Source organism: Piliocolobus tephrosceles, chromosome 2, assembly GCF_002776525.5.
Source record: "Piliocolobus tephrosceles isolate RC106 chromosome 2, ASM277652v3, whole genome shotgun sequence".
In the NCBI taxonomy this organism is placed as follows: Eukaryota; Metazoa; Chordata; class Mammalia; order Primates; family Cercopithecidae; genus Piliocolobus; species Piliocolobus tephrosceles.
The window spans coordinates 119,970,924-119,998,910 of record NC_045435.1 but is presented as its reverse complement, the minus strand read 5'-3'; the positions used below and the strand labels follow the sequence as shown (position 1 = coordinate 119,998,910).

The 27,987-nt window shown below is 35.3% G+C and overlaps 1 protein-coding gene across 1 annotated transcript in view; it reads right to left on the bottom strand.

Annotated features, from left to right (window-relative positions):
* Positions 1–27,243, bottom strand: part of ZBBX (zinc finger B-box domain containing) — a 141,367-nt gene extending 114,124 nt beyond the window's left edge. The window contains exons 1-8 of the mRNA XM_023213527.1: positions 27,221–27,243; positions 26,141–26,299; positions 25,547–25,694; positions 18,794–18,910; positions 14,435–14,548; positions 11,876–11,966; positions 6,680–6,728; positions 5,872–5,981 (exon numbers count right to left, since the gene is read on the bottom strand). Of these exons, the coding sequence (XP_023069295.1) occupies positions 5,872–5,981; positions 6,680–6,728; positions 11,876–11,966; positions 14,435–14,548; positions 18,794–18,861 (432 nt within the window). The 5' untranslated portion in view covers positions 18,862–18,910; positions 25,547–25,694; positions 26,141–26,299; positions 27,221–27,243. The remainder of the gene's footprint in view (positions 1–5,871; positions 5,982–6,679; positions 6,729–11,875; positions 11,967–14,434; positions 14,549–18,793; positions 18,911–25,546; positions 25,695–26,140; positions 26,300–27,220) is intronic.
* Between the last annotated feature and the right edge of the window lie 744 nt (positions 27,244–27,987).

Here is a 27,987-nt window from a genome sequence, read left to right as displayed (position 1 = left end):
TGGCTTGTCCACACAGTGTTTTTCAGGTAAATCAGCTGTTTAATCACTGCATATGATGTCACTCTCATGTGCTTTCCAGCCAAGGCACATGCTGCTTATCTTGTCTGGGACATCCTTCTTCTTACTTTTCCTACCTTCTTGAAAAACAGATCCTTTATTTTCAGGTCAAGTTCTATCTACTTGTGTCATACCTTTCAAGTTCCATGGCTCAAGTACTTACCGCAGAGTAGGAGTCATAAAAAATACCGACTCCTAGCTCCTGTATAATTCCTTTTCAGATCATTAGGAGCAGATCCCAACAATTTAATTCAACCTGTAAGCACCTTCTGGCTTCCATACTTTTAACTTAAGACATATTACCATTTGTTTATAATTTTTACAAATTTCTGGACAGTAATAATTTTTTAAGATTCCTTATTGTCGAACATAATATCAAATAACAAAATAATATAATAAGAAGAATATTCTACTACCAAGAGCTAGGGTTTTACATTTAATATTGTTATTAGCTCTTTATTAGATGTGCAGCATTCTAACTCAGAGTCCAGTTAAAACTGCCATTAAATAAACCTAACAATATAGATTTAAGTCAGAAATGATTATGGCTAAGTTCTCTAAAACTATAACATAATATACAAATATTAGTATATATAATCATTAAATTCTTTGAAGAGGAAACTGCTTTTTACCTATGTGTTATATTTAAAATTGCAAATGATGCTGCAGTACCTTCAGTGATAACTGCATACCATGCTCATGGAGAGGAAGAATCAATATCGTGAAAATGGCCATGCTGCCCAAGGTAATTTATAGATTCAATGCCATCCCCATCAAGCTACCAATGAGTTTCTTCACAGAATTGGAAAAAACTGCTTTAAAGTTCATATGGAACCAAAAAAGAGCCCGCATTGCCAAGACAATCCTAAGTCAAAAGAACAAAGCTGGAGGCATCACGCTACCTGACTTCAAACTATACTACAAGGCTACAGTAACCAAAACAGCATGGTACTGGTACCAAAACAGAGATATAGACCAATGGAACAGAACAGAGTCCTCAGAAATAATACCACACATCTACAGCCATCTGATCTTTGACAAACCTGAGAAAAATAAGAAATGGGGAAAGGATTCCCTATTTAATAAATGGTGCTGGGAAAATTGGCTAGCCATAAGTAGAAAGCTGAAACTGGATCCTTTCCTTACTCCTTATAGGAAAATTAATTCAAGATGGATTAGAGACTTAAATGTTAGACCAAATACCATAAAAACCCTAGAAGAAAACCTAGGGAATACCATTCAGGACATAGGCATGGGCAAGGACTTCATGTCTAAAACACCAAAAGCAACGGCAACAAAAGCCAAAATTGACAAATGGGATCGAATTAAACTGAAGAGCTTCTGCACAGCAAAAGAAACTACCATCAGAGTGAACAGGCAACCTACAGAATGGGAGAAAATTTTTGCAATCTACTCATCTGACAAAGGGCTAATATCCAGAACCTACAAAGAACTCAAACAAATTTACAAGAAAAAAACAAACAACCCCATCAAAAAGTGGGCAAAGGATATGAACAGACATTTCTCAAAAGAAGACATTCATATAGCCAACAGACACATGAAAAAATGCTCATCATCACTGGCCATCAGAGAAATGCAAATCAAAACCACAATGAGATACCATCTCACACCAGTTAGAATGGTAATTATGAAAAAGTCAGGAAACAACAGGTGCTGGAGAGGATGAGAGAAATAGGAACACTTTTACACTGTTGGTAGGATTGTAAACTAGTTCAACCATTATGGAAAACAGTATGGCCATTCCTCAAGGATCTAGAACTAGAAGAACTAGAAGTACCATATGACCCAGCCATCCCATTACTGGGTATATACCCAAAGGATTATAAATCATGCTGCTATAATGACACATGCACACGTATGTTTATTGCAGCACTATTCACAACAGCAAAGACTTGGAATCAACCCAAATGTCCATCAGTGACAGACTGGATTAAGAAAATGTGGCACATATACACCATGGAATACTATACAGCCATAAAAAAGGATGAATTTGTGTCCTTTGTAGGGACATGGATGCAGCTGGAAACCATCATTCTTAGCAAACTATCACAAGAACAGAAAACCAAACACCACGTGTTCTCACTCATAGGTGGGAACTGAACAATGAGATCACTTGGACTTGGGAAGGGGAACATCACACACCGGGGCCTATCATGGGGAGGGGGGAGGGAGGAGGGATTGCATTGGGAGTTATACTTGATGTAAATGACGAGTTGATGGGTGCAGCACACCAACATGGCACAAGTATACATATGTAACAAACCTGCACGTCATGCACATGTACCCTAGAACTTAAAATATAATAATAATGAAAAAAAGAATATATGTCTAAATTAAGAGAATGTCTATATTATGAAATAGTTTTAAATAATTCACTCATTAAAAATTTGTTGAGTGCCTACCACACTGCAGGCATAATTCTAGGTGATAGGCACACAGCAGTGAGCAAAACTAAACTTCTACCCTCATGAAGTTTACATTGCAGATAAGTAGAAAATAAACAAATATATATTAAATGATGATCAATATTACATAGACAAAAGAAATAGCTTCACAAAACTAGAGAGTGTAAATTAGCTTTTACTATTTTATAAAGGGCTATCAGTGTAGGTAACATTTGAGTTGATATTTATTGATATGAGGAAACTGTGAGGGAAGACTATTTATTGGAAAAAAATTAAAGGCTCAATTTTGAACACATTAAAATAGTGATGCCTATTAGACATTCATATAAAGGTGCTGAGTAGGTAGACTGAGCCAAAATTTCAGGGGAGAGGTATAAGGTGAATGGGTAAATTCAGGGATGATCAATATAGATAGGGTCTTTAGAGCCAAGAGAGTGGTTGATACTGCTAAAGAGTAATGGATGCAGCTGGAAACCATCATTCTTAGCAAACTATCACAAGAAGAGAAAACCAAACACCGCATGTTCTCACTCATAGGTGGGAACTGAACAATGAGCTCACTTGGACTCGGGAAGGGGAACATCACACAATGGGGTCTGTCACGGGGAGGGGGGAGAGGGGAGGGATTGCATTGGGGAGTTATACCTGATATAAATGATGAATTGATGGGTGCTGACGAGTTGATGGGTGCAGCACACCAACATGGCACATGTATACATATGTAACAAACCTGCACGTTATGCACATGTACCCTAGAACTTAAAGTATAATAAAAAAAATAAAATAAAGTAAACCAAAAAAAAAAAAAAAAAAAAGAGTAAGTGTAGATGGACAAGATTAGAGCCCTGTGGCATTCCAACATTAAGAGGTCAGTACAGAAAACTGGCAAAGAAGACAGAGAAGAAACCGATATCAATGTCAAATGAAATCAAGAAATCATAGTGTCCCAGAGGGAGCCAACTGAAGAAAATCATCGATAAGGAGAGGGATACTGTACTATAAAATATTCCTAATACATTAAGAACTGAGAATTGACCATTGTATATGAGAATGAGGAAGTCACTGGTTGACCTTGACAAACAGTTCCTGGATAGTAGTGGGGACCCAAGACTGAATGGAGAGAATTCAAGAGAGAATGGGAATCCAGTAATTCCAGTTCTGGGTGTATACCCAAAAGAACTGAAAGCAAGGTCTTAAAGAGGTATTTGTACACTTATGTTCATTGCAGCATGACTCACAATAGCCAAAAGGGGGAAGCAACCCAAGTGTCCACCAATGGATTAACAATTAAGCAAAATGTGGCACATCCATACAAAGGAATATTATTCAGCCTTACAAAACAAAGAAATCCTGTCATTCCACAATATGAATAAGCCTTGAGGATATTATGCTAGGTGAAATAAGCCAGCAAATAGTGTATGATTTTACTTATACGAGGTAGAGTAGTCAAAATCTCAGAGACAGAAAGTAAAATACTATTTACTAGGGACTGGGGGGAATAGGGATGGGGAAATGATTGTTTAATGGATATAGAGTTTCAGTTTTGCAAGATGAAAACAGTTATGTGAATGAACGCTGGTGATGGTAGCATAACAATGTTAATATACTTAATGCTACTAAACTGTATACTTCAAATAGCTAAGTTGATACATTTTATGTTATATGTATTTCACCATAATTTTGTAAATGTTCATGAAATTGGTACCAATGAGAAGTTAAAGAGCAGTCAGAAGTCATAATTTTCTGTAACTTTTTCATTTCACTTTCACTTTCACTTTAATGTTTTTTTTTTTTTTTTTTTTTTTTTTTTTTTTTTTTTTTTTTTTTTTTGAGACAGAGTTTCACTCTGTTCCCCAAGCTGGAGTGCAGTGGTATGATCTCGGCTCACCACAAGCTCTGCCTCCCGGGTTCACGCCATTCTCCTGTCCCAGCCTCCTGAGTAGCTGGGACTACAGGGGCCCGCCACCATGCCTGGCTAATATTTTGTGTTTTTAATAGAGACGGAGTTTCACCGTGTTAGCCAGGACGGTCTTGATCTCCTGACCTCGTGATCCGCCCACCTCGGCCTCCCAAAGAGCTGGGATTACAGGCGTGAGCCACCATGCCCAGGCTTCACTTTATAGCTTTTAAGAGAAGAATATAGGCCGGTCGCTGGTCGCTCACACCTGTAATCCCAGCACTTTGGGAGGCCAAGGTGGGTGGATCATGAGGTCAGGAAATTGAGACCATCCTGACTAACACGGTGAAACCCCATTTCTACTAAAAACACAAAAAATTAGCTGGGCGTGGTGGTACGTGCCTGTAATTCCAGCTACTTGGGAGGCTGAGGAAGGAGAATTGCTTGAACTGGGGAGGTGGAGCTTGCATTGAGCCGAGATTGTGCCACTACACTCAAGCCTGGGCGACAGAGCCAGACTCCCTCTCAAAAAAAAAAAAAAAAAAAGAGAGAGAGAGAAGAATATATGTCACTTGTGAGAAAAGAAAAAAAAGACATACACAAATGTCCATAGCAGCCTTAAATATAATAGCAAAAATACTGAAACAACCCAAATGTCATTCAATATACGCATGGATAAACAAACTGTGTTATAACTGTACAATGGAATACTGTTCCATAATACAAATGAACACATTATCGATAAATTTAACATGGATGAATCACCATGTGGAGCAAAAGAAGCCAAAAATATATACTATACCATTCCATTTACATAAAGTTCAAGAACAGATATCACCAAATCTATAGTGTTAAAAATAAGGACAGTAGTGGCCTTGGTGTTGGGGATTGATTGGAAAAGGCACATGAGAACTTTCCGGGATAAAGGTAATCTTCTACGTCTTGATAGAGGTGGACACATTAATCAAAAGGCATCTGACTGTACATTGAAGTCCATCCATTTCATAGTAAATTATGCCTCAATATTAAAAAAAATAGACAATGGGAGGATACAATATGATGACAGCAAGTATAGACAACTCTTCAGAAGAGTTTTACAATAATGGGGTGCAGACTTGGAGATCAAAAAGAATTTTTTTTTTGTTTGCTTTTTTTAAATTTAAAATTTAAAATTTTGGTTTGGTTTTGCTTTTGGATGGGAGATACTGCAGCATGTTTGTGTGCTAATAGGTATGATTCAGAGGAGCTGGGACAAGGTCTAAGGTGATGTCTTTAAACGACAATGAGAGGATGAAATTCAGAGAATAAGTACAGGTGTTGGCTGTCCCCAGCAGCATGCATGCTCAACCCACAATAACAGTAATGAAGAAAAAGTATATGACTACCAAGCAAGTTAAGTTGGGAGAGGTGTATGAGGCCATGTGAAAATTCTAACTGCTTAATATACCTACTACACAGTATATGTATATAAATACCATATAGTGTACATACTAGTAGAGCAGCTTTGTTTTCACACTGTCCACAAACTTTCCCATTTATCTTTGGTTTTTCACGTTCTGAAGAATTTGCCCTTTTATAATTAACTCTTGGTTTCACTGACTCTGCAAGAAAAAAAACAATGTTACTCCAATTATTTAAAAATGTAATGTTAAATTTTCCAATTGATAAATTAATGAAACTATGCACACTTCTCATCTCTGGATCTAACTGAAGCCCACATAGAACAAATTCTAAACGTTTATAATTATACATATTCATAATACATATATATATAAATATATAATAGATATATTTCTAAATTTTTTCTGTCAAATTATATTAATCATGCAACATTAAATGTGTTTACTATCCTCCAGAAAAACATCTTATTTCCTTGAAAATTATTATAAATTAAAATTATATTTTTGGTTTTGCTATTATTAAACAATCTATTAAAATATAAAGCAATTTTTCTATTTTTAAAAATTTTCTAGAGTGAAATTTTAATTTATAATTTACTCTGCTAAATTATCTTCCTTATTAAAACATTACATCAATAAAATTTAAGGAACAGTGTTGTAAAAGTCCTCACTTTTGAAAAATACTATTATTACAATCATGTATTAAGTTTACTTTTTTGACACAAAAGCTCCCCAAAATATCCGAATAAAATTTATGTTGAAAATCAACGTGTCATGATTTGGGGGTTTAGAATCTTTATACTGCACGTACAATTCTAAAACTTTAACTTTATTTGTAACTCAAATGTAAAAGAAAGGAATGTCTTTAGCATTTAATAACATGGTGATAAATTATTTACCTTGAATCTGTTCCTTCAGTAATTTTAATTTCACTTTTCCAGCAGAAAACTGTATTGATAAAATAGACACTATTTGTCAGGTGTATATTATCTTATTCAGTGAAAGTTTAAGTTACTAACAAAAGCATAAGAAAGCTGTAGCTTTGGTGCATTTTGAACAAAAATTTATTTTTAAAGAATAAAATTAATAGGAGATCATCATTAAAGCATATGTGTACCTTTTAATTAATCTAATAGAAATCATTAAAAAGAAAATAAATTTTAAAAATATACATAAACCAATTTTTGAAAACATAAATTGTCTTTTAAACATGTCATCATGTAATGATTTTAGGAAAGTGCTAGTGTTCAAATTTTGTAAAGGTTTAATACATCTTTTCTATTTCTGCTCTTTCTGAGACACACAGTCTAATATTTGTGTAAGCTGAATCTAAACTGAATTGTGACTAATCTATTCTGCTTACATTACTATAGAAACCATATTATTTTACTTGCCCAATTTAGAGAACTACATGTGTAGGCATCACAGACTTATTCTTCAAAAGTGTTATTTGTGATCCCTGACTTTCCTAAATATTAGTCAAAAAAAAATTGAATAAATAAGATTCACTGCTAGATATTTCAAATATATCATCACTTAAAATTTGGGCATTTTAATATTTTAGGAAATAAAATGCACTTGCCAATTGAACATGCTTGCCTTGATCTTATTAAAACCAACATTTAAAGCACACAAACGAGAATGAAGGATGGTATGCATTTATAGAGATACTGTCAATTCAGGCCTAGTTTTCAATTTGCAATTTGCATGCTCAATTGTTCAATTTGTACGTGAGAATATGAGAACAATGGCTGCCTCTATAGCTATGGCTGTACCAACTGCAGTCATCTGAAAATGTAGGCCTAATTATTCCCGGTGAATCTAGTGGTTCTGCTTCAAAGGGGCAGTTATTTTTCACATTCTTCAAAGTAACTGCTCAGATGCTATGTAACAAACATAGCAGAAAAGAAAACAAGATTGAAATAATCAATTTTTCTATGAACCACACTTTTATTTTTAAACTGCTAATGTTATACAAGTTATAGATAATCTAATCTCATTTTTCATAACCAAATTATCCAGTATGATTACTTTAATGATACATCTGAATTGAAACATGATCAGTGTGGTTATAGGCTACCCTGGATGGAATGGATAGATATGCCCAAGCAAAATGAACCCATTATTCAGGAAATTATATAATTTGCTTTTATTATTATGATTAATATTGTTCTGCTCTATGAACATAGCCATATTTATTTCAAGTAATTCAAATTGCAGAAAAATATTTCAGTGAACAAACTGCTAGCTGCTATTTTTAGACAAATAGAATTTCCTCATAGGTCTGATTTTTATCCATTTGGGAAAGGGTTGGAGGTAGGGTTGAACCAAGGATACACATACTTACACAAACACACATATACACATATACACACATGTACATACACATATATAATACATGCATATCTATATATACATATAGATAGAAAGATGATATCTGTATATGTTTGTATATACAAACGTTAGGAACTTATATACTAAAGCCTATGACTTATTAATGTGCTGACTCCCCCACCAGTAGGTATTGAAGAGGTGCTATCGGGGGGGGGGGGGCAGGAAATCTTAGTGCATTTACCACATAGACATATTATCTAAGCCACTGGGGTCAGACTATGCTGTCATTATCAGCCTCCCTGGCATTCACAAATACCTCCGAACTCCCACCAATGCCTTCATCTGTCACACTGAACCCAAACTTCTCCCACAAGTCATCTTTCAGACGTTCTCACTGTCAACCCAATTAGCTACTGAAACTTTGCAATTCTGTACTAATTGTCGTTCCTCCCAAGCCCCTACTGCCATTCCATGGAGTTTCTATTAAATAGTCATTTATGTATCTTATGCTTTAAACCTTTCCCAAAAATGTTTCACTCAAAGGTTTACATCAACTGAAAGCCACCTTTACTTAGACACAGTCTTCACCAAAGCACTTCCCATAAGACCTAGCTCCTTTCCACTTCCTTTCACACACCAGGAGAGAGAAAATTTTTCGATTTGCTCTTCAGTGCTGCTTCCAGAATATGATTCTGCTCTTATGATTCAGCAAAGTTGCCTCTACTGTAGGTCCCCACCATCCACTTATTGCCTGTGTCAATATCTAGGATCTCTTCCACCTGAACTTCAGCCACCTGCTCAGTATTTCTCTCCATCACATTTCTGCTTGACAGTCTTAGAGACTTCAATGTACGTGTTCACCTGACATCCTGGTTTGAAGACCCTCAACAAGCTGGCTACTGTGAACATCTAAATGCCTCTTCAGCCACCTCACCATTATGACCAAATCTGGCACGTAAGCAGCATTCTGAATAGCCACACTTTCAAAATCTCAGAGTGAAAACTTTTTCAGTGCCAACATCAATCACCTTATCTCTTCCCTCTGACACCTCCAATATCTATGTACGATTGTGATAAAAATAATACTATAGAGTCTCCTACAAATCCATGCTGAACAACCTCAGTAGGCTCTATGGCTCTTTGGCAATCCATTTACTCATTTGCTGCTAATCCCCAATCACAACTCCCACAGCGGCTACTCCAAATCTCTTCATTCCCAAGAACTCAAATTCATCCCATTTCCCTTCATTCACCTGAGAAGATGATATTGTCTTCAATTGTCCTGAGGAAGTTGAGGTCTTCCTATTAAAATGTTTCAGTGTCCTACCTCACCACTTGTCAAAAAAATCTCTAAAATTTATATTCATTGCCACCTGTTTTTTCTTCCACCTTTCTTGTCTCACACAAAAATATGTCTTCCTTCCCTGGTGAAGGCCTCTTTAATGAACTACCTCTTCAAAGACCACACACCCAGCAACTGGCACGTCTTTCATCCACATTTTTACTCTTTCCTCTACTAAGATGTCCATCTTTCATTCTACAAACTGGCTCACATCATCTTGACATTCTAGAAAAGAATTTAATAAAGTCTTTCCTTGATTCTATTAAACCCTTGAAAGGTCACCCTCTACTTTCATGCTGGTTGCAACAATAGTCTTTACTCACTGCTTCCCACCCTTTTCTTTTCAACCAGTTGAAATCTACTCTCTTATTTAATGTTGACACACTCATCACATTTAGGGCTTTTAAATATTTTCATTATCCAGGAATAGACATTTTAATGTAATGTTTAGGTATCATTACAAAGTGGTTTCACATATTTCAAAGAGTTTTTGACATTGCTCAAAAGCTCTTTGAAGTAGTAGGTATTATTATGCAAGTATACAAATGTGGTAATAGAGGCTTGGAAAGGTTAAGTGAATGTTAATCTATATAATCTAATACAGAGTTTCCAGACCTCAGCATCGCTGACATTTGGGGCCAAATAATTCTTTGTTGTGGGGGTTGTCAAGTGCATTGTAGGATGTTTAGCAGCACCCCTGGCCCTTACTCACTATATATCTTTAGGAAAAAACACACATAAAAATAACAACAACAAAAAAATATATCTCTCAATGTTAAAAACTGAAAATGTCTCCAGACATTGTCAAATATCTCCTGCGAAGCAAAATTGTCCCCTAGAGAAACACTGGTCTAAATAGATACTCAAAAAGTTTTTCACTACACAATATATTGGACATTATTGACTTCATATTTTCTAAAAATGTTCTCCTTTACTTTTGTCCTTATAAAATTGAACTACTTCGATTTTACTTCTGCCATTCTTTTTCTTCTCAATCTCTCTTCACTAGGGAGCTGACAAATTATCTTAGACAAGCCTGAGAGCTTATATGTTAAATCTTGGCCCTGACTTTTGACCTTGAGTGAGTTATTTAATTTTTTTGATGTTAAATTATTTCATCTGTGAAACTGGAATAATAATAACATCTTCTTAGGAGTGATATAAGCACTTAATGAGATAAGAAAGGAAAAGAAGTTAAACCGTTGACTGGTATTAACACTTATTGAGCTTATTGAGTGAATATTAAAGTTCTCTTTGCCTATATAGTTTACACACTGGCATTCTTTAAGCTTTATTCTTTATACCTCTCTACTTTTTACAAATCCCTAGGGAGTACATTTACTCCCTTAACTTCAACTTTCTTGAAAATTCAAACACAACTCTAAATGTATACCCTACACTTTTCTGAGTCCCTTCTTTATGCTGTCTCTTAGTCAATCCAGCCTGTAATATCAATTATATGTTTGACTTCCTCTTCTCCTTTCTTACTCTTTTATGGTTCCACATTTTTCTTATATATGTTTTTCTACCCTTTTAATTCAGCCTCCTTTCATCTGACCTATAGATTCTTTTAATAGTCTTACAAATAGCCTGTTTCTAGTGAGATAAGTTTTTTTAATTTTGGGGGTTAAAAGTTTTATAATTGATGTTTCCCTAAGATAGGGAAATGACACTAGAGAATAAAATGCTTTCTCAAAGCCAAAAACTTTAGAAGTGCCAAGTAAGATCTTTGTAGATTCCAACTGACCCAATGAAAGTTTAATGATAGGTACATAAAAAACAAAAGCTGTGTAAGTTAATATTTACAAAGTCATGAATCTTGCACTAAAGAATCCAGAAGCAAAACTGTTTTCTTTATGTAAAAACACTTATCTGATTTTCATCTGCAATATAATATTATATTTTATAGCACACAGTAAAGAAACAGCAATTCTATAACTGGGAAACTGAAAAGCATTTTTTTTTCTTGGGTATATTTACACATGGAATCAACAGTATATGAATAATAAATTAGTATTGAAGCAGAATATAAAACACTAAACAAATTTGATATAAAAATAGGAATAAAGTTTCTCATTTGTTATATTAAACAACATTAACTTTCATCTTAGTTTGGAAGTATTGAGTTCTATTTTATATACTTTAAACCAGATCCACACTAAATGAAAAAATTCAGTTTGGAATATGGAAAAATTCACTGCAAGGTAAAATTTTGAAATCAGTTTGTAGCTGAAAAACAAAAACATAATTGAATAATGAAAGTTGCATATTACGCTACAAAATAAATCAAAAATCGAATAATATACAAAGTTGTTAAAATAAGGAGAGCATATTCCGAGTATAGAAGAAAATACAAGACCTAAAACAGAATATCTTCTTGCTTAGCAGAATGCGTAAGAATCAAATAGTATCTTCTTACCTTAATAACATTTCCTTTATTTTGTGACATCATATATGATTGATTACCCAATTTGCCCACTTTTCCAGATTTCCAGTAATATTCGCTTGACCTTTAATATGTATAAACAAGACAAAATGTAATTACTAAATACATTTCTCCCTTTAATGAAAAGAAATATAGTTTTCCTGTTTCAGGAAATGGAAATTCAGTTGTTAGCATGCAAAAAAAAAAAAAAAAAAAAAAGCAAAAAATGAAAACGAAATATCAATAATGTCAAAATATCCTCAGTAATTTTAAAATATAGCTTTATCATATTTGTGACTTTTGTGGAGAAATAAATAAAATGAAATACACAAACACAAATGAAGAATTCTATTTCCTTGATATTCACAATGACTAAAGATAGCTTTCTTAATTTATAGAAAACTTTACAGGTCTTTACGCAATTTTAGAAGCTAAATGTCCACAAATGTAAAGAAGAAAAGCAAGCAAACCAGTACCCCTAAAATATTCAGTGGATCTAGTAAGTGATGAATTCCTTGTTAAAACCTCTAATGATCTCCCACATTGAAACATAACAGAGATTACAAAGAAGGCATACTTCAGCTGTACAGTTTTTGAAGCACATTTACTTGAGCATAACAAAATATTTTTGAAGTTATCAAGCCAGAGAGTCCAATTATTATTAAAAATAATAATATAAAAAACAGTTGCCCAACATCACACAGAATAAATAATTAAAATTGGAGCACTAGACTTCTATCTTCCTGGCTAGTGAGTGGCAGGTTCTCGCTCTGGCTATGACATTTAATATCTGTGTGACCTCAGAAAACAATGTAAAAACTCACGCTTTAAAATGTTAAGAATCATCTAGAAAAGCTTCCACAGCTAAGAAAAACTCACTCATTAGGATTGATTTCAGCAACTCTGATTCTCAGATGAGTATCATGATCCATTTAGGAGTCCAAACAAAGTTCGAATCAGTGAAGGTAAAAGAATTGGCCACTAGGTCATTAAAAGCAGCAAGACACATAATAAACTTTGTCATCCTGGATGACATACAACATGAGATGCTCTGATTAAACCAATGCTCTAATTATTAGAGGGGCTATGTATATGAGTTATGCATATTTTTCAAAGAATTGGACTCTAAAGATAAATACTACTGAAAGTATAATGAGCACATTTGAATTGTCATTAAAGGTTAAGAAGGTACCTCTAGGTATTTGATGGTCATCACTTTGAGGACTAAACAAAAGTTAATTTAATACACAAACAGTTTGGTGATATTTAGTACCAGCAAACGGACATGAAACATGCACTCTCATACACTGTAGGAAAAGATTATAAACTTTTGGCACCTATTTGGAAGACAATTTCTCAATTTCTATCACAATGTAAAATGCAAATAACATATTGACCTAAAATTACAGAGGTAGGAATTTATCCCACAAATAGCTTTGCATATGTAAGTGAAAATACATGAAGAAGCATGTTCATGGCAGCATTATAATCATAAGATACTAAAAACATAACAAAGATCTGAAAAATAAATATTTTTATATCCACAAAAAAAATTATGTAGCCACTAAGAAAATTAGGCTAATTTTCTTATCACATCAAGGCATTGTCATGTGATAAGAGCACTAATATATATTAAGTGAAATAGTAGGACATGAATTAATTTCCATATTTTTAGATGAACTCATCTGTAAAAAAAAAGTAAAAGACACAATATATTCAACAGATATACTCACTGAAAACAAAATACATTCATATACATGTATATATGTAGACTTATACAAAGATAAGACATTTGTGGAGAAAATTTTTAGTCATTAAAATGGGTGCTAGAAAATGGGCTGGGAGTTAGCCTAGAACTAAGAAGAGAGAATTTCCATCACATAATTATTAGTTCTGTTTGTTATCATTTATATTATTTTATAAGAAAACAATAAATTCGGTAAAATTAGTATAAATATATAAGCATAATATTAGAAAGTTTTCATTAATAAAATTTCAGCTAACTAGTATTTGCTAAAAATATTTTAAATATACTTAAGGGTTTGAGCAATTCTGACTTTATATATATATATATATATATATATATATGTCATAGTATTTATTTTTCAGATCTTCATTATGTATATATATATATGTGACCTCTTGCTCCCAAAAGCCTTTGAATAAATAAAAATGACTCTAAACATAAACTGGTGTTTATTTGCTATTGATGGCAATTTTCTGAGAGCAAAAGGTAAAGTATGCACTGCTGTCATAAACATTCCAGACCATAAATCAATGAAAAGCAAAAAGTTAAATAAAAAGGAAATAAGACGGATAAGACCCAATAATGTTCAGAAGAAACAAAAGTAATGGTAATTTTAAAAAGCAACATGCCTCATCTAAGTGGCACAAAAACAAAAAAATAGAAGGCCTTTACTATTGCTCGTTCATTAGTTAAAGTCAGAAATTATCCATCCATTAAATGCTTTTATTGGAATGACAACAGTATATAAAATAGTTCTTTAAATAATTTAGTTGATTCATCTAAAATTCTCTAAGAGTTTCACCCACTCTCTTTCTTCCTTTTCTTTGCCTCTTGTGGATCGGAATTCTTGCAGTTTCTTCTCCATCTCTTGGTTCTCAAACTCTAACTGGACTTTCTCCATTCGCAGTTCTTGAGCATTTCTGAAGACATAAGATTTAAATGGAGTAAGCAGAAAAACAAGCAAAGCCAAAATAATTTTATATAATCTTTTTCTGTTAAATTAAAATCATGAATAATAAATAAAATACTTTACCTATTTCTCTTATACTACTCTGAAATCTGGTTTTTAAAGTTAGCATTTGCCTTCCATCAAAATCCTGAAGCAAGTTATCTCTTCAAATCTTAGACTTTGGTTTTAATTATTACATTGCTAGGGGTTCAAAATTATAATTAACTTCATATATAAGGCACTTTTTAATATATGCACAAATATCTATGACATACAAACAGAAAACAAAATAAAAATATTTTCTAATTTTCATATTGTTTTGCCTCCATTGTAGTCAAGTAGTTTGAACCACAGTATTTAAAACAATAGACAAAACATACATTTTTGCTGAGCTGGTCATCTCCAAAATTTTAAATTTCTACCTTTATGTCATATATGTATGATGAGGGGGAAAATGTAGTACCTGTTTGAGACCTATTAAGAAAGCTCCGATTAATGGTTTTGGTACAGGAATTTCTGTACAAGAGATTTTTATAATATCTGAAACTCACTAAGCTTTGACAAAAGACGTTTTCTTCATTTTATGAAGTCTGGTTATCAGTATTAGCCACCGACTCTTTCTTTCATAGATCTAAGCAAACTAATTATCTAGCTTTTACCATTATAAGTCCAAATCTCTTCCTTCAATATTACATTAGTGTCTTACTACAATCAAGCAGTGTGGGCACCCATGCATGCTATGGCACGGAACAAAATCAAGGCATAATGAAGCTCAGACAGGAGAAATCTTTCTAGAGGTAGCAAGCAATTACCAAAAAGCAAGCGGGCCAAGGATATGTCCCAAGCAGACACAATCCAGGAAGATATACAGAAAGTGATAGGAAGGGCTGTCCAGAGGGTTCAGAGAAACTGGCTAAGATACAGAAAGAGAGGTGTTTATTTTCATTGTATCTACTCCACAATGAGTAATGCAGCTACTACGGCAAATAAACACTGCTAGGTAATAGGATGTGAAATACAATGGAGCTTCAGGTATTAAGAGGAATAGATAAGCATGAAAGTAATTGAAATATAGTGGAATAGGGCTGTCATTGAGGAAGTACAGGGGGCTACCTGGGCACAAAGAAAGAGCACATACCCCAGTCCTGTGAATGCAGAAACAGTTCCTGGAGAAGGTAAAGGATGAGCTGAGACCTAAAGGATGAAAGGACTTAGCCAGTCAAAGGGCAGTGGTGAGTGCAGTGTTCCAGAAAGAAAGGGGTGTGGACACAGGTAGGAAAGAGTAATGGATGGGTCAAGAAATTAGAAGTTCTCTGTGACCAGATATTAAGTGCAGAATAGGAAAAGTAGCAAAAAATCAAACTGCTGAAGTGGACAGGATCACGAAGAGCCTTGTAAGCCATGATGAGAAATTGGGATTTATATTGCATGAACAATGAGGATCATTAAAGGGTTTTAAGAGAATTGATCAGACTTGCATTTAGAAAGATCACTCAGTCTGTATCAAAGGAAGTCAATTAGAGGGTACAAGGCTAGAAGCAAGACAACCAATTAGTAGACTATTCCAGTAATCCAACTAATAGAGAATTTGGGCTAGTCTGACTGAGCAGGCGCAATGGAGAGAAAAATTGAGCTTTTGAGAAATGTAAGAAAATAGAATTAACAAGTTGGAAACTGATCAGAAGTAGGTGACTGATTAGAGAGGGAACAACGAAGAAATCTAAAATAATCCCATGTTTCTTATTTGAGCTGTCAGGAGGAGGACAATAGTGTCTTTTCCTGAAACAGACCATTCTGAAATGGGCTGCAGGTACAGTTCAGGATGAGTCCCTCAGTTTATCTCCCTGCCTAAAGTCTTGACAGCCTACCACACTTCACAAACTGCTTACAGGAGAAGAGTTGAAAGAACAAATATGATTGTGTCACTCATTTGCTTAGAAGACTTCTGATGTTTTTGAAGTCCCACTGTGGTAGAGGAAAAGGGTAAGGGTGAAGAAAAAGACTGGCCTACTGACCAAGTGGTCAAGTTTATGGTCAAGAGTGGATTGTATGGATCTCACACAAAACAGAGGATTTCTCATGGAGATAATGTTATACACAGAGTTATAAAGGGAAAGCAAGGCCACTGAGGGAAGCTAAGGTTGATCCTCAGCTTTATTTATTTAATTTATTGTTTAAGAGATTTCTTTAAGATTTCCAAAATGATCAGTTGAGCAAAAATATGTATGTTGCCTATATAGAAAAAAAAAATTGCTGTTTTATATATTGTGCATCAAACTATTTGAATATATTAGAGTCAATACAGATGGTGTGAAAACTAGCAAATGATTTCTAATCATCAGAACAAACCCAAGGACTAGAAAGATGATTGAAATGGTTTAGGAGCTGGGAAAGAGGTCAAGAGGACTGGAAGAACACCAGAACGTCAGACAATGTAAAGACAATGTCCAACAAGAACAGGCTTGGAACAAGGAAAAAGTGAGAAAGGGAACTCTATGGTAATTACCATGAGTGGGTATTCCTGTGCTGGCTTTTAATGGTTTGTGGATCAGGGAGATGGACAGGCCAGGGAATAGTGATTCCAACTTATTTCCAAACTCTTTACTATGACATACAAGTTAGTTATCATCTAGACCCTATTTTTTTCTCCACCTTTCTTCTTAGACAATTGGATATGTCTGAGAAGTCCCCAAAATCATGTGGTCTCTGTGCCTTTGCGTAAGTTTCACCCAATAACTACCCAATTAACTGCATCTCTCACTCAGAACTTGGGTACTTCCTCGCTCCTGCTCTAGCAGTTTGAGCCATGTTCTCTCCTAGTCCCTTGCCTGTACACATCACATCATGCTTCATTCTATATTGTCAATGTAACTGTACTCATTCATATTCTCTGTAAGCTTTTGGAGTGCCAGGACCATCACTTCCTGCTTTCGTAGCCATCATTCCCTTGCACAGTAAATAGAAAATGCACACTTAATAAATGTTTGTTGGCTGAATGTTTATAGGTATAGACATATGGCCTGAAATATGTCACTAAAATCAAATAATGCATGCCCCTTTTTCTTTTTCTATTAACAAAATTTGTAGTCCTAGCAATTAGATAGCACCTCTCCCCACCAAAAATATGGTATACTAATAATGATAATGCCATATATTTTTATAACATTTCCAGTTTACACAATGCTTTTATACCCAGTATCTCAAAGGTGAAGAGAGCATTAGAATAGCTTTGAAGAAATCAAATAACCACAAAGCTATTGATCTGGATCAAAAAACTCAGAAACTCAAATTAAGAATGGTAGTCTGGCCCGGGTGCAGTGGCCCACACTTGTAATCCCAGCACTTTGGGAGGTAGAGGTGGGAGGATTACTTAAGGTCAGGAGTAAACCAACCTGGCCAACACGGCCAAGCACTGTCTCTATTAAAAATGCAAACATTAGCCAGGTGTGGTAGCATGCGCCTGTAATACCAGCTACTTGGGCGTCTGAGGCAGGAGAATCGCCTGAGCCTGGGATGCGGAGGTTGCAGTGAGCCGAGACCGTGCCAGTGCACTCCAGCCTAGGCAAGGGAGCAAGACTTCATCTAAAAAAAAAAAAAAAAAAGTCTGTCCTCAACCCATGCTGGCTGCCTCTTACTGATATTTAAGAGGAAAGCCCTAAGTATTTCCAGTGACTGTAGGTGACATCATAGACAAACTGGGAGCTATACTCTCCCATACTCCTGCAAGATCATAAAATTCCCAGGATGCCAGTAATTGTTTGGCTCTGGCTGAATGCATCTCCCTGTCATCTAGGACAGACCTCTCCCAGAAAAGGTCAATTCAACAAAATGTCCTTTATATAAAGGGCTAAAGTATGTAGTGCTTTCAATTTCCTGGTTAGGGGTCTCTCACCCCAATAGTCTCCCTAAATTTCAGGATAATCCTTACTTAATTTTGAATAAGGGCCATGAAAAATATGTTTAACATTCTGTTGCATTACTTTAATAGGTAATGAACCAAACTTTTATAACTTGTCACATTGGTTCTTGTGGAATAAGTATTTTTAATCTTCATTTTTAAACTATTATAGATTTATAGCATTTCAAAGCTATATTCTTAGAGATAAAAATACAGAAATGTGAAAAATGAAGATAAGAATTCACAAAATAGTCAAAATTACAATATATAGGAGCTTTGCAACTATTCCTATTAAGAAATAAATATATATTAACTCACCTATATTTTAGCTTTACAGAATTTCCAGGTTTTCCCCATGGAAGAACTACAAAATCTTTCGTGTTCATGATTACCACCTTAATGTTGTCTAAAAGTTATTCTGATTTGTAAACACTTCTGTAAAAGTAACAAAGACAAAAGAATTATGGCAGAGGTGAAGCAGTATAAGTTACAAATTCAAAACTCCATATAGTTCAGGAATGTTTTTAAAACTTTATGAGGAAAAAGGCTGAATCAAAGTTTAAACAGTAAAAATTATACACTGCTAGCCTTTGTCCCCTGCAGCCACGTAGCAACCAGAGAATCAAATATATTAGAATAAAAAAAAACAAAAATGTACAACTATTTACATTGTATTAAGTATTATAAGTAAGCAAGAACTGGTTTAAAGTATATAGTAGGTTATGTGTAGGCTATATGCAAATACTATGTCATTTTATATAAGGAACCTGACCATTCTTAGATTTTGGTGTTTGCAAGGTGTGAGGGTGTTACTGGAACAAGTTTCCTGTGGAAACCTAGAAATTACTGTATTTTAAATATAAGTTATGTAAGTATTTATGTACTAATAAAGTTAGACATGTAATATGTCTGATGGAATTAAAATTCCACCAATATTTATGTACAGCTGACCCTTCAACATATAAAGGTTAGGGGCACCAATCTCCCAAAAATCTGTGTATAACTTCTAATTTCCCCAAAATTTTAGTATTAGCCTATTGTTCATCAGAAGCCTTACTGATAACATAATCAATGAATACATTATGTATGTTATATGTATGTATATACTATATTCTTTTAAAAAGTAAGTTAGATAACAGAAAATGTTATTGAGAAAATCACAAAGAAGAGAAAATGTATTTACTATTTATTAAGTGGAAGTGAATCATGGTAAGGGGCTTCACACTGAGTAGGCTTAGGAAGACGAAGAAGAAGAGGAGTTGGTCTTGTCTCAGGAGTAGCAGAGATGGAAGAGGTAGAGGACATGGAAGGGGAAGCAAGAGGGACAAGCACATGAGTGTAACTATTATTTTTAAAACATTATTTATAAGTGTATCTGTGCAGTTCAAACCTATGTTGTTCAAGGGTCAACTGTATAACAAAAGACTAGGGAAATAGTCAACTAAAAGTGGAGGATGCATTCATTAAAACAAACTAAATCACGTATTCTGGCTCTTTCTATCGCTAAGGCTATAAAAGTATACCAAGTATTTGTTCTATCTAAAAATAATATCCAAGGCCATGCAGAGAGAAATGAAAAGAATCTTTGAGATACAATCTAAATCCAATAATCTTTTTATATATATATGACAATATAAAATGAAAATTAAGGTATGTAATAATTACCCAAAGGCATTCTAATATCCTCATTTATCAAAGAAAATTTTAATGATACTCTTTGGCTAAGATCAGAAATTAGCATATTTTAGAAAGAATATTTCAACAAGAAATGAAACAAAAAGGACTTTCTGCTTAATTTGAGTTAACCAGAAAATTAAATTATTCAGAACACCCTGTTTCCCAAGTATCCCAATTATTCATTGTTCTATAATAATTTACTCTGTAATGCTGAATTATCAAGTCACATGAACAACTATTAGATTTTTATAGGAATAAAAATTTACAAGTTCTAAGAGCTTTTTAAGGAATATGAATCAATATTATAGTGACCATAGACTTAAATGCTCATACCATTTGATGTTGTCATTTATTTATTTGTTCCTATGTGTGTCCTCATAACCACAATAAACATGCATTAAGCTTCCGCTATATACAAGGCAGTGTACTGAGAGGTATGGAGAGGAGTCGAGGCCCAAAGAAGTTTGTTTTCTGAGCTCAAATGGTTTAGAGTAAAATAGGGCATATAAGACCCTAAATATAAAAGCCATAAAACAAGGTAAAAAATATAAGGGCTATAAAATTTATACATGTGAGAATACAGGAAGTGAAAGAAAAGAGAGAATTCAGCTGGCTAGCATTTAAGTAAAGCTTTGAAGGAGAAAGGAGGCTTACAAATAAAGATATGGATTAGATGAATATTCCATACTATTGGAAATAATAAACCTTGAATAAGGGACTAATGAGTAGTTACACTTGCTTGGTGTGCCGGTTACATGGAAGAAAAAAAAAATAAACATGAATTTAGATATAGTGGCTAAGGCCCAACAATAAGTGGCTTTAAATGTCAAGTTTATAGCATTTGAAATTTATTCTGTAGCTAATAAGAGTCTAATAGGGATTTAGCAGGGAAAACGTAAGTCTAGAAGCTTTGCTCTAAGACTTAAGGAAGGAAAGCACCAAAATTGGAGTTACCTAATAAAAGACTATTGCGACATGAAAGTCTACGTAACCAAATGAGTGATTCTTCATTGTTGTTCCTTTGGGAGACTATCTTATATTTCAACGATGCAACCACTGATTAAAAACATTTTTGCAACACCTCTTTTGAAACTGTCTACAGAATCCATTTTATGGCTGGGCGCGGTGGCTCACGCCTGTAATCCCAAAACTTTGGGAGGCTGAGGTGGGCAGATGACTTGAAGTCAGGAGTTCAAGATCAGCCTAACCAACATGGCAAAACCCCGTCTCTACTAAAAATACAAAAATTAGCCAGGTGTGGTGGTGTATGCTTGTAATCCCAGCTACTCAGGAGTCTGAGGCATGAGAATCACTTGAACTTGGGAGGTCGAGGTTGCAGTGAGTCAAGATTGCACACCACTGCACTCTTCAGCCTGGGTGACAGAGTGCGACTCTGTCTCCAAAAAAAAAAAAGAATCTGTTATCACCAACAAACACACAAATCCGTTTTGTTGTGGCTCATTTGAAATTAAAAATGATCATGCAATAGGAGCAACTATTTTTTTCACTCAAACCTATCTCCAAATTACTTGGACTATCTCCAAAAATTAAATCTAACCTGAAAGGGTAGATCTTCACCATTTTGGAGGAAATTCTCTAGGAATTTACTCTCTGAAGATAATTGCAAAATGGAATTACACAAAATAATTACTACATTTTAAATAAGGTAGTGGTTGCATCATGGGACTAATTATATTTGTACCTTCAATCCACAAACATGTACTTAACTGTTCCTTTGTGATCCCTATTAGTGGTCCCAGGTATTGAAGTCACGGTGGCAAATAAGCCATGGTGTCTTCCCTTGAGACCCTCACAATCAAGGGGAAATCCACACAAACAACCACAATATCACAGGGCATTTTGATAGAAGAATCTATAGGAGGCGTCTCACTCAGACTCAATTTTCAACCACCAAGTCCTGTCTCTCAAAGCTAAATTAAGTGTCAAAGAGAAATAAAGATACCATAGGAATGGAAAACTAAGATTCGGTTTGCTTTTTGGGAGGGAGGTGGTAGCATTCTCAAGTGTAATTCCCTTTTTCTCCCTCATTTTTGTAGGTAGTATTTTTGTACCATTTTTATCAAATAGCAGCTAGCAAAGGCACCTTTCAAAAACCTCCAGGAATAATCCTGATCCATAACATGGAATCTGTATTGCTTTCTGATCATATTCAGGGAATCGAAATACTGGCCTCTTGCCTACAATTGATAACTTTGTCACAAAAACTTCCATAATGTTATTATTATCATTAAAGAGATAAAATAATCCCCAAAGTCAATCTGTCTGATTATTAAAATAATCTAAATTGCTATAATTTTGCTTACACGTTGAGATATACAATATAATTTTATGTGTATGTATATATATAAAGCTAAACTGATATATGATTGACTTTACCAATACAAAAAAATGAACGAACATCTGTAAATCTCATTACAATAAGATGACTGAGATTTGTAGCTCTGCTGATAATGTTATTTAACCAATAAATGGTCTTATTTAAGGGGAATTTCACTTCACTGAATGCAATTAGTAAGCCTTCTTCTCAATTACGTATTTTATCAAGTCACCTACATAAGCCAATTTCCTTGTATGAAGAAAAAGGGGAGATTATCATTCTGAGTCATGTTATTCTGCCTGTTTCCTTTTGTAAAGCCAACAGAGAATTTAGTCACCTTTCTTGGGATAGCAAGGATATAACAATGTCAGCAGCAAGAATAGTAAAGCACAAAATTTTAGGCACCTAATAAAACCAGAGGAATACAGATAAACTCCTTATTATGCAAAACTTATACTTCCTTGTGTCTTTTGGTCAAATTTTTTATAACTAATTACCAAAAATTTAGTAGTGATTTGGAAAAATTTCTAGTTCCTGATTTGTTAGACTACATTATTTTTCTGTCTACAACCCCATTTTTCCTCACACATAATACCCAATATAACCCAAAATTGTCCAGGATGGTTTGATGATCCTTCTACACGTGTTCCTATTTTGAGAAAGCAACCCCCACATCAAAACCTACTGCCACAGAATGGAAACAAGGAATTTACAATGCTCAGCTAGAAGCTGAGTTTCATACAGCTAGAAACTCAGAGCATTCAGCTAGAGGTGCAAGAGGACACCATTGGCAGAAAGGGAGGTTTAGGAAACTGCTGTTTACAAGAAGGGCCACTTTTTGTAACTGGAAACTTATCTAAGGTTAGTTAATTCTTCTAATGACTCAGATCATGTTAGGCTCAAAACTTAAAAACCGTACTGTAAGTAGGGATTTTTCCTTACTGAAGCAATATTTTGAAAGGGTCTAATTAGCAAGCAACTTTGGGTGAATTAACATGTTTAGGCATTTAGTACCATAGGACTTAGAAATCACAGACCCAAGAAAGAAATGTTAAATAAGAATTTAAAATAGTTGCTTTTAATAATTAAAAGAATTTTAATTTTAACATTTCCTCTAATTATCCTTATTTAAAATATATATATTTTAAAATATTTTAAAAAATTATAAGGCAAAAACTGATAATACATGATTCCTAGAATAGTATCTTGTGCTGGAGTGTCCTACTAAATAAATGTGCCACATTCTCATAGCAAAAATTCTAAAAGTAAAGCAGGTATTGATATGGTTTGGCTGTGTCCCCACCCAAATCTCATCTTGAATTGTAATCCCCATAATTCCCACATGTGGTGAGAGGGCCCTGGTGGGAGATAATTGAATCATGGGGACAGTTTCCTCCATGCTCTTTTAGTAAGTTCTCACGAGAACCCCCTTCACTTAGCTGTCATCCTTCTCTTTCCTGCCACCATGTGAAGGACGTGTTTGCTTTCCCTTCTGCCATGAGTGTAAGTTTCCTGAGGCCTCCCTAGCCCTGCAGAACTGTGAGTCAAGTAAAGCTCTTTCCTTTGTAAATTACCCAGTCTTGGGTATGTCGTCATAGCAGTGTGAGAATGGACTAATATAGGTATTGACTTCAGGTTGCATTCAGTCTTTCAGCCAAACAAGATATCTGGTAATAAAATACTGCTTCAAGGCACTAACTGGTACCCAAGTCGCCCATTTTTTACCCTCTATAGGCAGGTTCCCTTGAGAACAACTGAGAAACTTTACCTTTAGATATCAAGGGACAAGATGCCATTTTAAAATACTTTCAATTAAAAATAATAAGCAATATTAAAGGGTGTTGAATTTAAGGTCAGAAAACCTAGGTATCCTAAATTCACTGGATTTAAAGTCAGAAGATCTTTGCACGATAGAAATTCTCTGAACTTCAGCTTATCCACGTAGAAAATGGTAAGGACCCTCTCCCCCTCTAATTTGCAGGATATTAAATAAAAGGCGTCTGATTTGTGACCTGACTTGTCTAGCTGTGGGCTCCTATAAGACCTCCAGAGAGCTCATGGTTCAGGGAAAGGGGCAGCCTTAGAAACTACCTAGAGAAGGAATAGCCTTAGAAACTACCTAGAAAAGAAAATGGAGCATCAAGATTCTACTTTACCCTTAGCATCTCTGCTTTCATGTTTTTTACATAATGAGCTTTAGTATTTACCTCTCTGCTCAACAAGTTTTATTCTATGCAATGCTCAATTCGAAGGTCGCCTGTATCATGAAGCTTCCCTCCATCGAAACCAAGCTTCTCCTCGTATACAAAGACCATGTCTATTACACTCATTTGCTATTGTATGTTACCTTGTGTTATTTTTTGTATCTTTGTTTATATAGATTTTGTTTCCCTAAGTAGCCCAAATATTTGAGGGTAGTCCTACCATTGACCTTTGAAACCCCAGCAATCAGTACAGTCCCCACACATAATGTAGTGCCAATAATAATGTGCTAAGCAAGTAATTTTTTTCTACTGCTTTTATTTTTTTGCACAACCTACCCTATGGCAAAAGATTAAACATAACCTCTTTCCCACTTCAACTAACCTTTCTGTTTTATTTTTTCAATGCTTCCTACCGATCTTGATGAGCAATCAACAAATATACACTGAACTCTCTTCCTGCCGGGTGTCAGGTTAAGCACTGAGGAACAAGGTCAAACAGACAGGTATAATACCAGTCTTCACTGAACTTACACTCTGGTGAGGGAAGTAGGTAAAAATGAAAAAGCAAATAACCTAATTGCAAGAATTATTAAGTGTCTTGAAAGACATGAAGGAACTACTTTCAAACAATTTATTTGTAATACAATTGGTAAAATTGTGGAAGGCCTCTGTGTAGACTATACGATAAGCTAAATTGGAGAAAGGCAGAGGGAGTCGTTACGTTCGTATAATCATACAGTTTGTATAATTTTAATCCTGTGTAGCTTCAACTTTACTATTTTTTTAAATGAGCTTTGCTAACTTTAGATTTTAAGTCAAGCTATAAAATATATATAACTGAACCTTATATACCTGAGTCTCTCTACTGCTGATTTTGGGAAGAAAACAATAAACATCCACAACTTCAGGTGTCTCAGGAATCGGGCATCTCGCACCATAGTCTACTTGTGAGTAAACTTCAAGGAAGTGGGTGCATGTGAACGCGCAGGCAGACTAAAGGCTACAAAAGGGGATGAAACATGGTTTCTCAGGGTGCCAAATTTTTCATAAGGTGCAAATGACTTCAAAGGATAAAAGGGGCTGGTATTTGAAAGGGTCGGGCTGCAGAAGCGGTACAACTGATGAAGTCCCCCTGTCTGGGGTTCACTCTTGATTCATTTATCCATTAGCATCTTGGGCTAGGAAGTCTTTGGTGTATACCAAAGGCTTTCAACTCCTCAGGCCAGGGCCCCATCCTGCTGCCTGCAGGCCTGGCACTATGTCAGCATATGGCCAGAGCTCAGCAAACACCTGCTGGGCCTGTGCCTCCAGCTCCACCCGAGCTGAGTCCGCTTTCCAGCAGCTCTGCGCGCTTTGCTCGCCGCACCAACTAGTTCCGGCTTGCGGCCCGCTAGGCCGACTCAGAGACGCTCCTCTCCCTCATCCACCCGCAGCCAGACAACCCACCTGGAGACCCCAGCCTCTCGCGTCACCACCGCCGGCTGGCCGCGGATAGCCGCAGGGAGTTTCCGTCTTGGTCTCCTTAGTTACCGCGTTACCTCGGTACCCATAGCAACCAGAAAGCTGGGTTCTGCCACTGTCCGCCGGCAGAGGGCGAAAAGGAGCCTGCTAAATGAGAGAGGAAGGGGCGATCACAGGAAGCAAAGGGCGGAAAAACTCAGCTCTGGAAGCCTTCTGCCAGAGATGATCTTGGAGATTAGGTATGTGCTAAACCTGAGCACGTGTCATATTCCAACTACGAGTGAGAGACTTACATGTCATATTTGATTCTTCCTCATAGCAAGCCACCTTAAATCTAAAAAAAATTAAGGCACAAAAAATGTGACTATCTTAATCCAAAATTACAAAGCTAACAAATGGCAGACCCACAAATTAATTCAAGGAGTTTAGTCTCAGAACTCCCACATATATGCTATGTTTAAATGATTTATCAAAGGCTACCATAGGCAAAGTCAATAGAGAATCCAGGTCTCTTCAAAAGTCCAGAACTCTCCTTTCTTTGTACCAAATACATGACCCGTTGAGTCTAATATATATAAAACAAAAAGCAAAAGCAAATACATGTGTGTGTGTGCGCGTACATAATTATGTGTGTACACACACATAATTAACCCACAATTCTCAACACAACTCTTCTGTTCCGAGCAAAGCTGCACCTGTAGTGAATTTATCTTTGGCTTCCTAAATATGCTGTTTTTTATCTCCCATTTTAAATATTGCAGTTAGGATGCATGGATGGTACTGCACTGTATACGCTTCTATGCTTAACCACATTGCATCTATCTTGGTACCAGACTAACAATCCTAACTATTACAGTTATGTACTAATCTTTGCACCATTACTTTTGACATTACTATGTCTGCCAATACCCATTTAAAAATATTAATGATTTAACTTGGCATATTCAATTATATAAGATTATAACCACTATGGATAAGAGAAGACAATGGTAGTCTTCTGGTTACGAGTCTGGGTTTTGGTGTCTGGCAGATTCGAGATTGAGTGCTGGTACTGCCACAACTTACCTGCTGTGTGACCACGAGCAAGTAACAAAGCTGAGTCTAACTGCTTAAATGAGATAACAGTACACTTAGTCCATACGTAATGTAGTATGGAAGAATAAATGAAACAATAAATGTTAAGTATTTAGCTCTAAGTCAGGCCCATATTGAGTGCTTAATAAACAGTAAGAAACAGTGGTGCTGGTGTGGCTATGATGGTTGCTATTATCGTGTTCATGGTATAACTTTACCAAGTCCTTCTTTTAATACAAGAACAAGTTTCAAGTGGATGTGCAATACTACTGATTTTCTTGCGCAGACTATTTCCCATACAGGTGTGGTGTGCTCTTCAAATTACCAAAGATATTTTCAGCTTTCATTCATTCACTGATCTATTCACTTATTTACTCCACAAGTATTTATTGAAAGTCCATTGTGTAGATCCCAAAAATACTGCAGTGAAGAAATCGTCAAAGCTCCTCCTGTTTTTAAATATATTTTAACGGGAACAGAAAGGCATTAAACAAGTATAAATACATGTCGGCTACTATGAAGAAAACTAAAGCCAAATAAAGAAATATAAAGTAATTGAGTTCTATTTTAGGGTAGATGGCCAGGGAAGTATCTGAATGCAAGGAAAGAGAAAGACATGGGCCATTAGAGCAAGAAACATTCCAGAGAGAACAGTAAACACACATCAATTATGTCCCAGTAAAGATTATTTTGCAAATAACCTCTCATCACTTCTACAGAGGACTTTTACTTCAAAAAATTATTCTTACAATGCATTT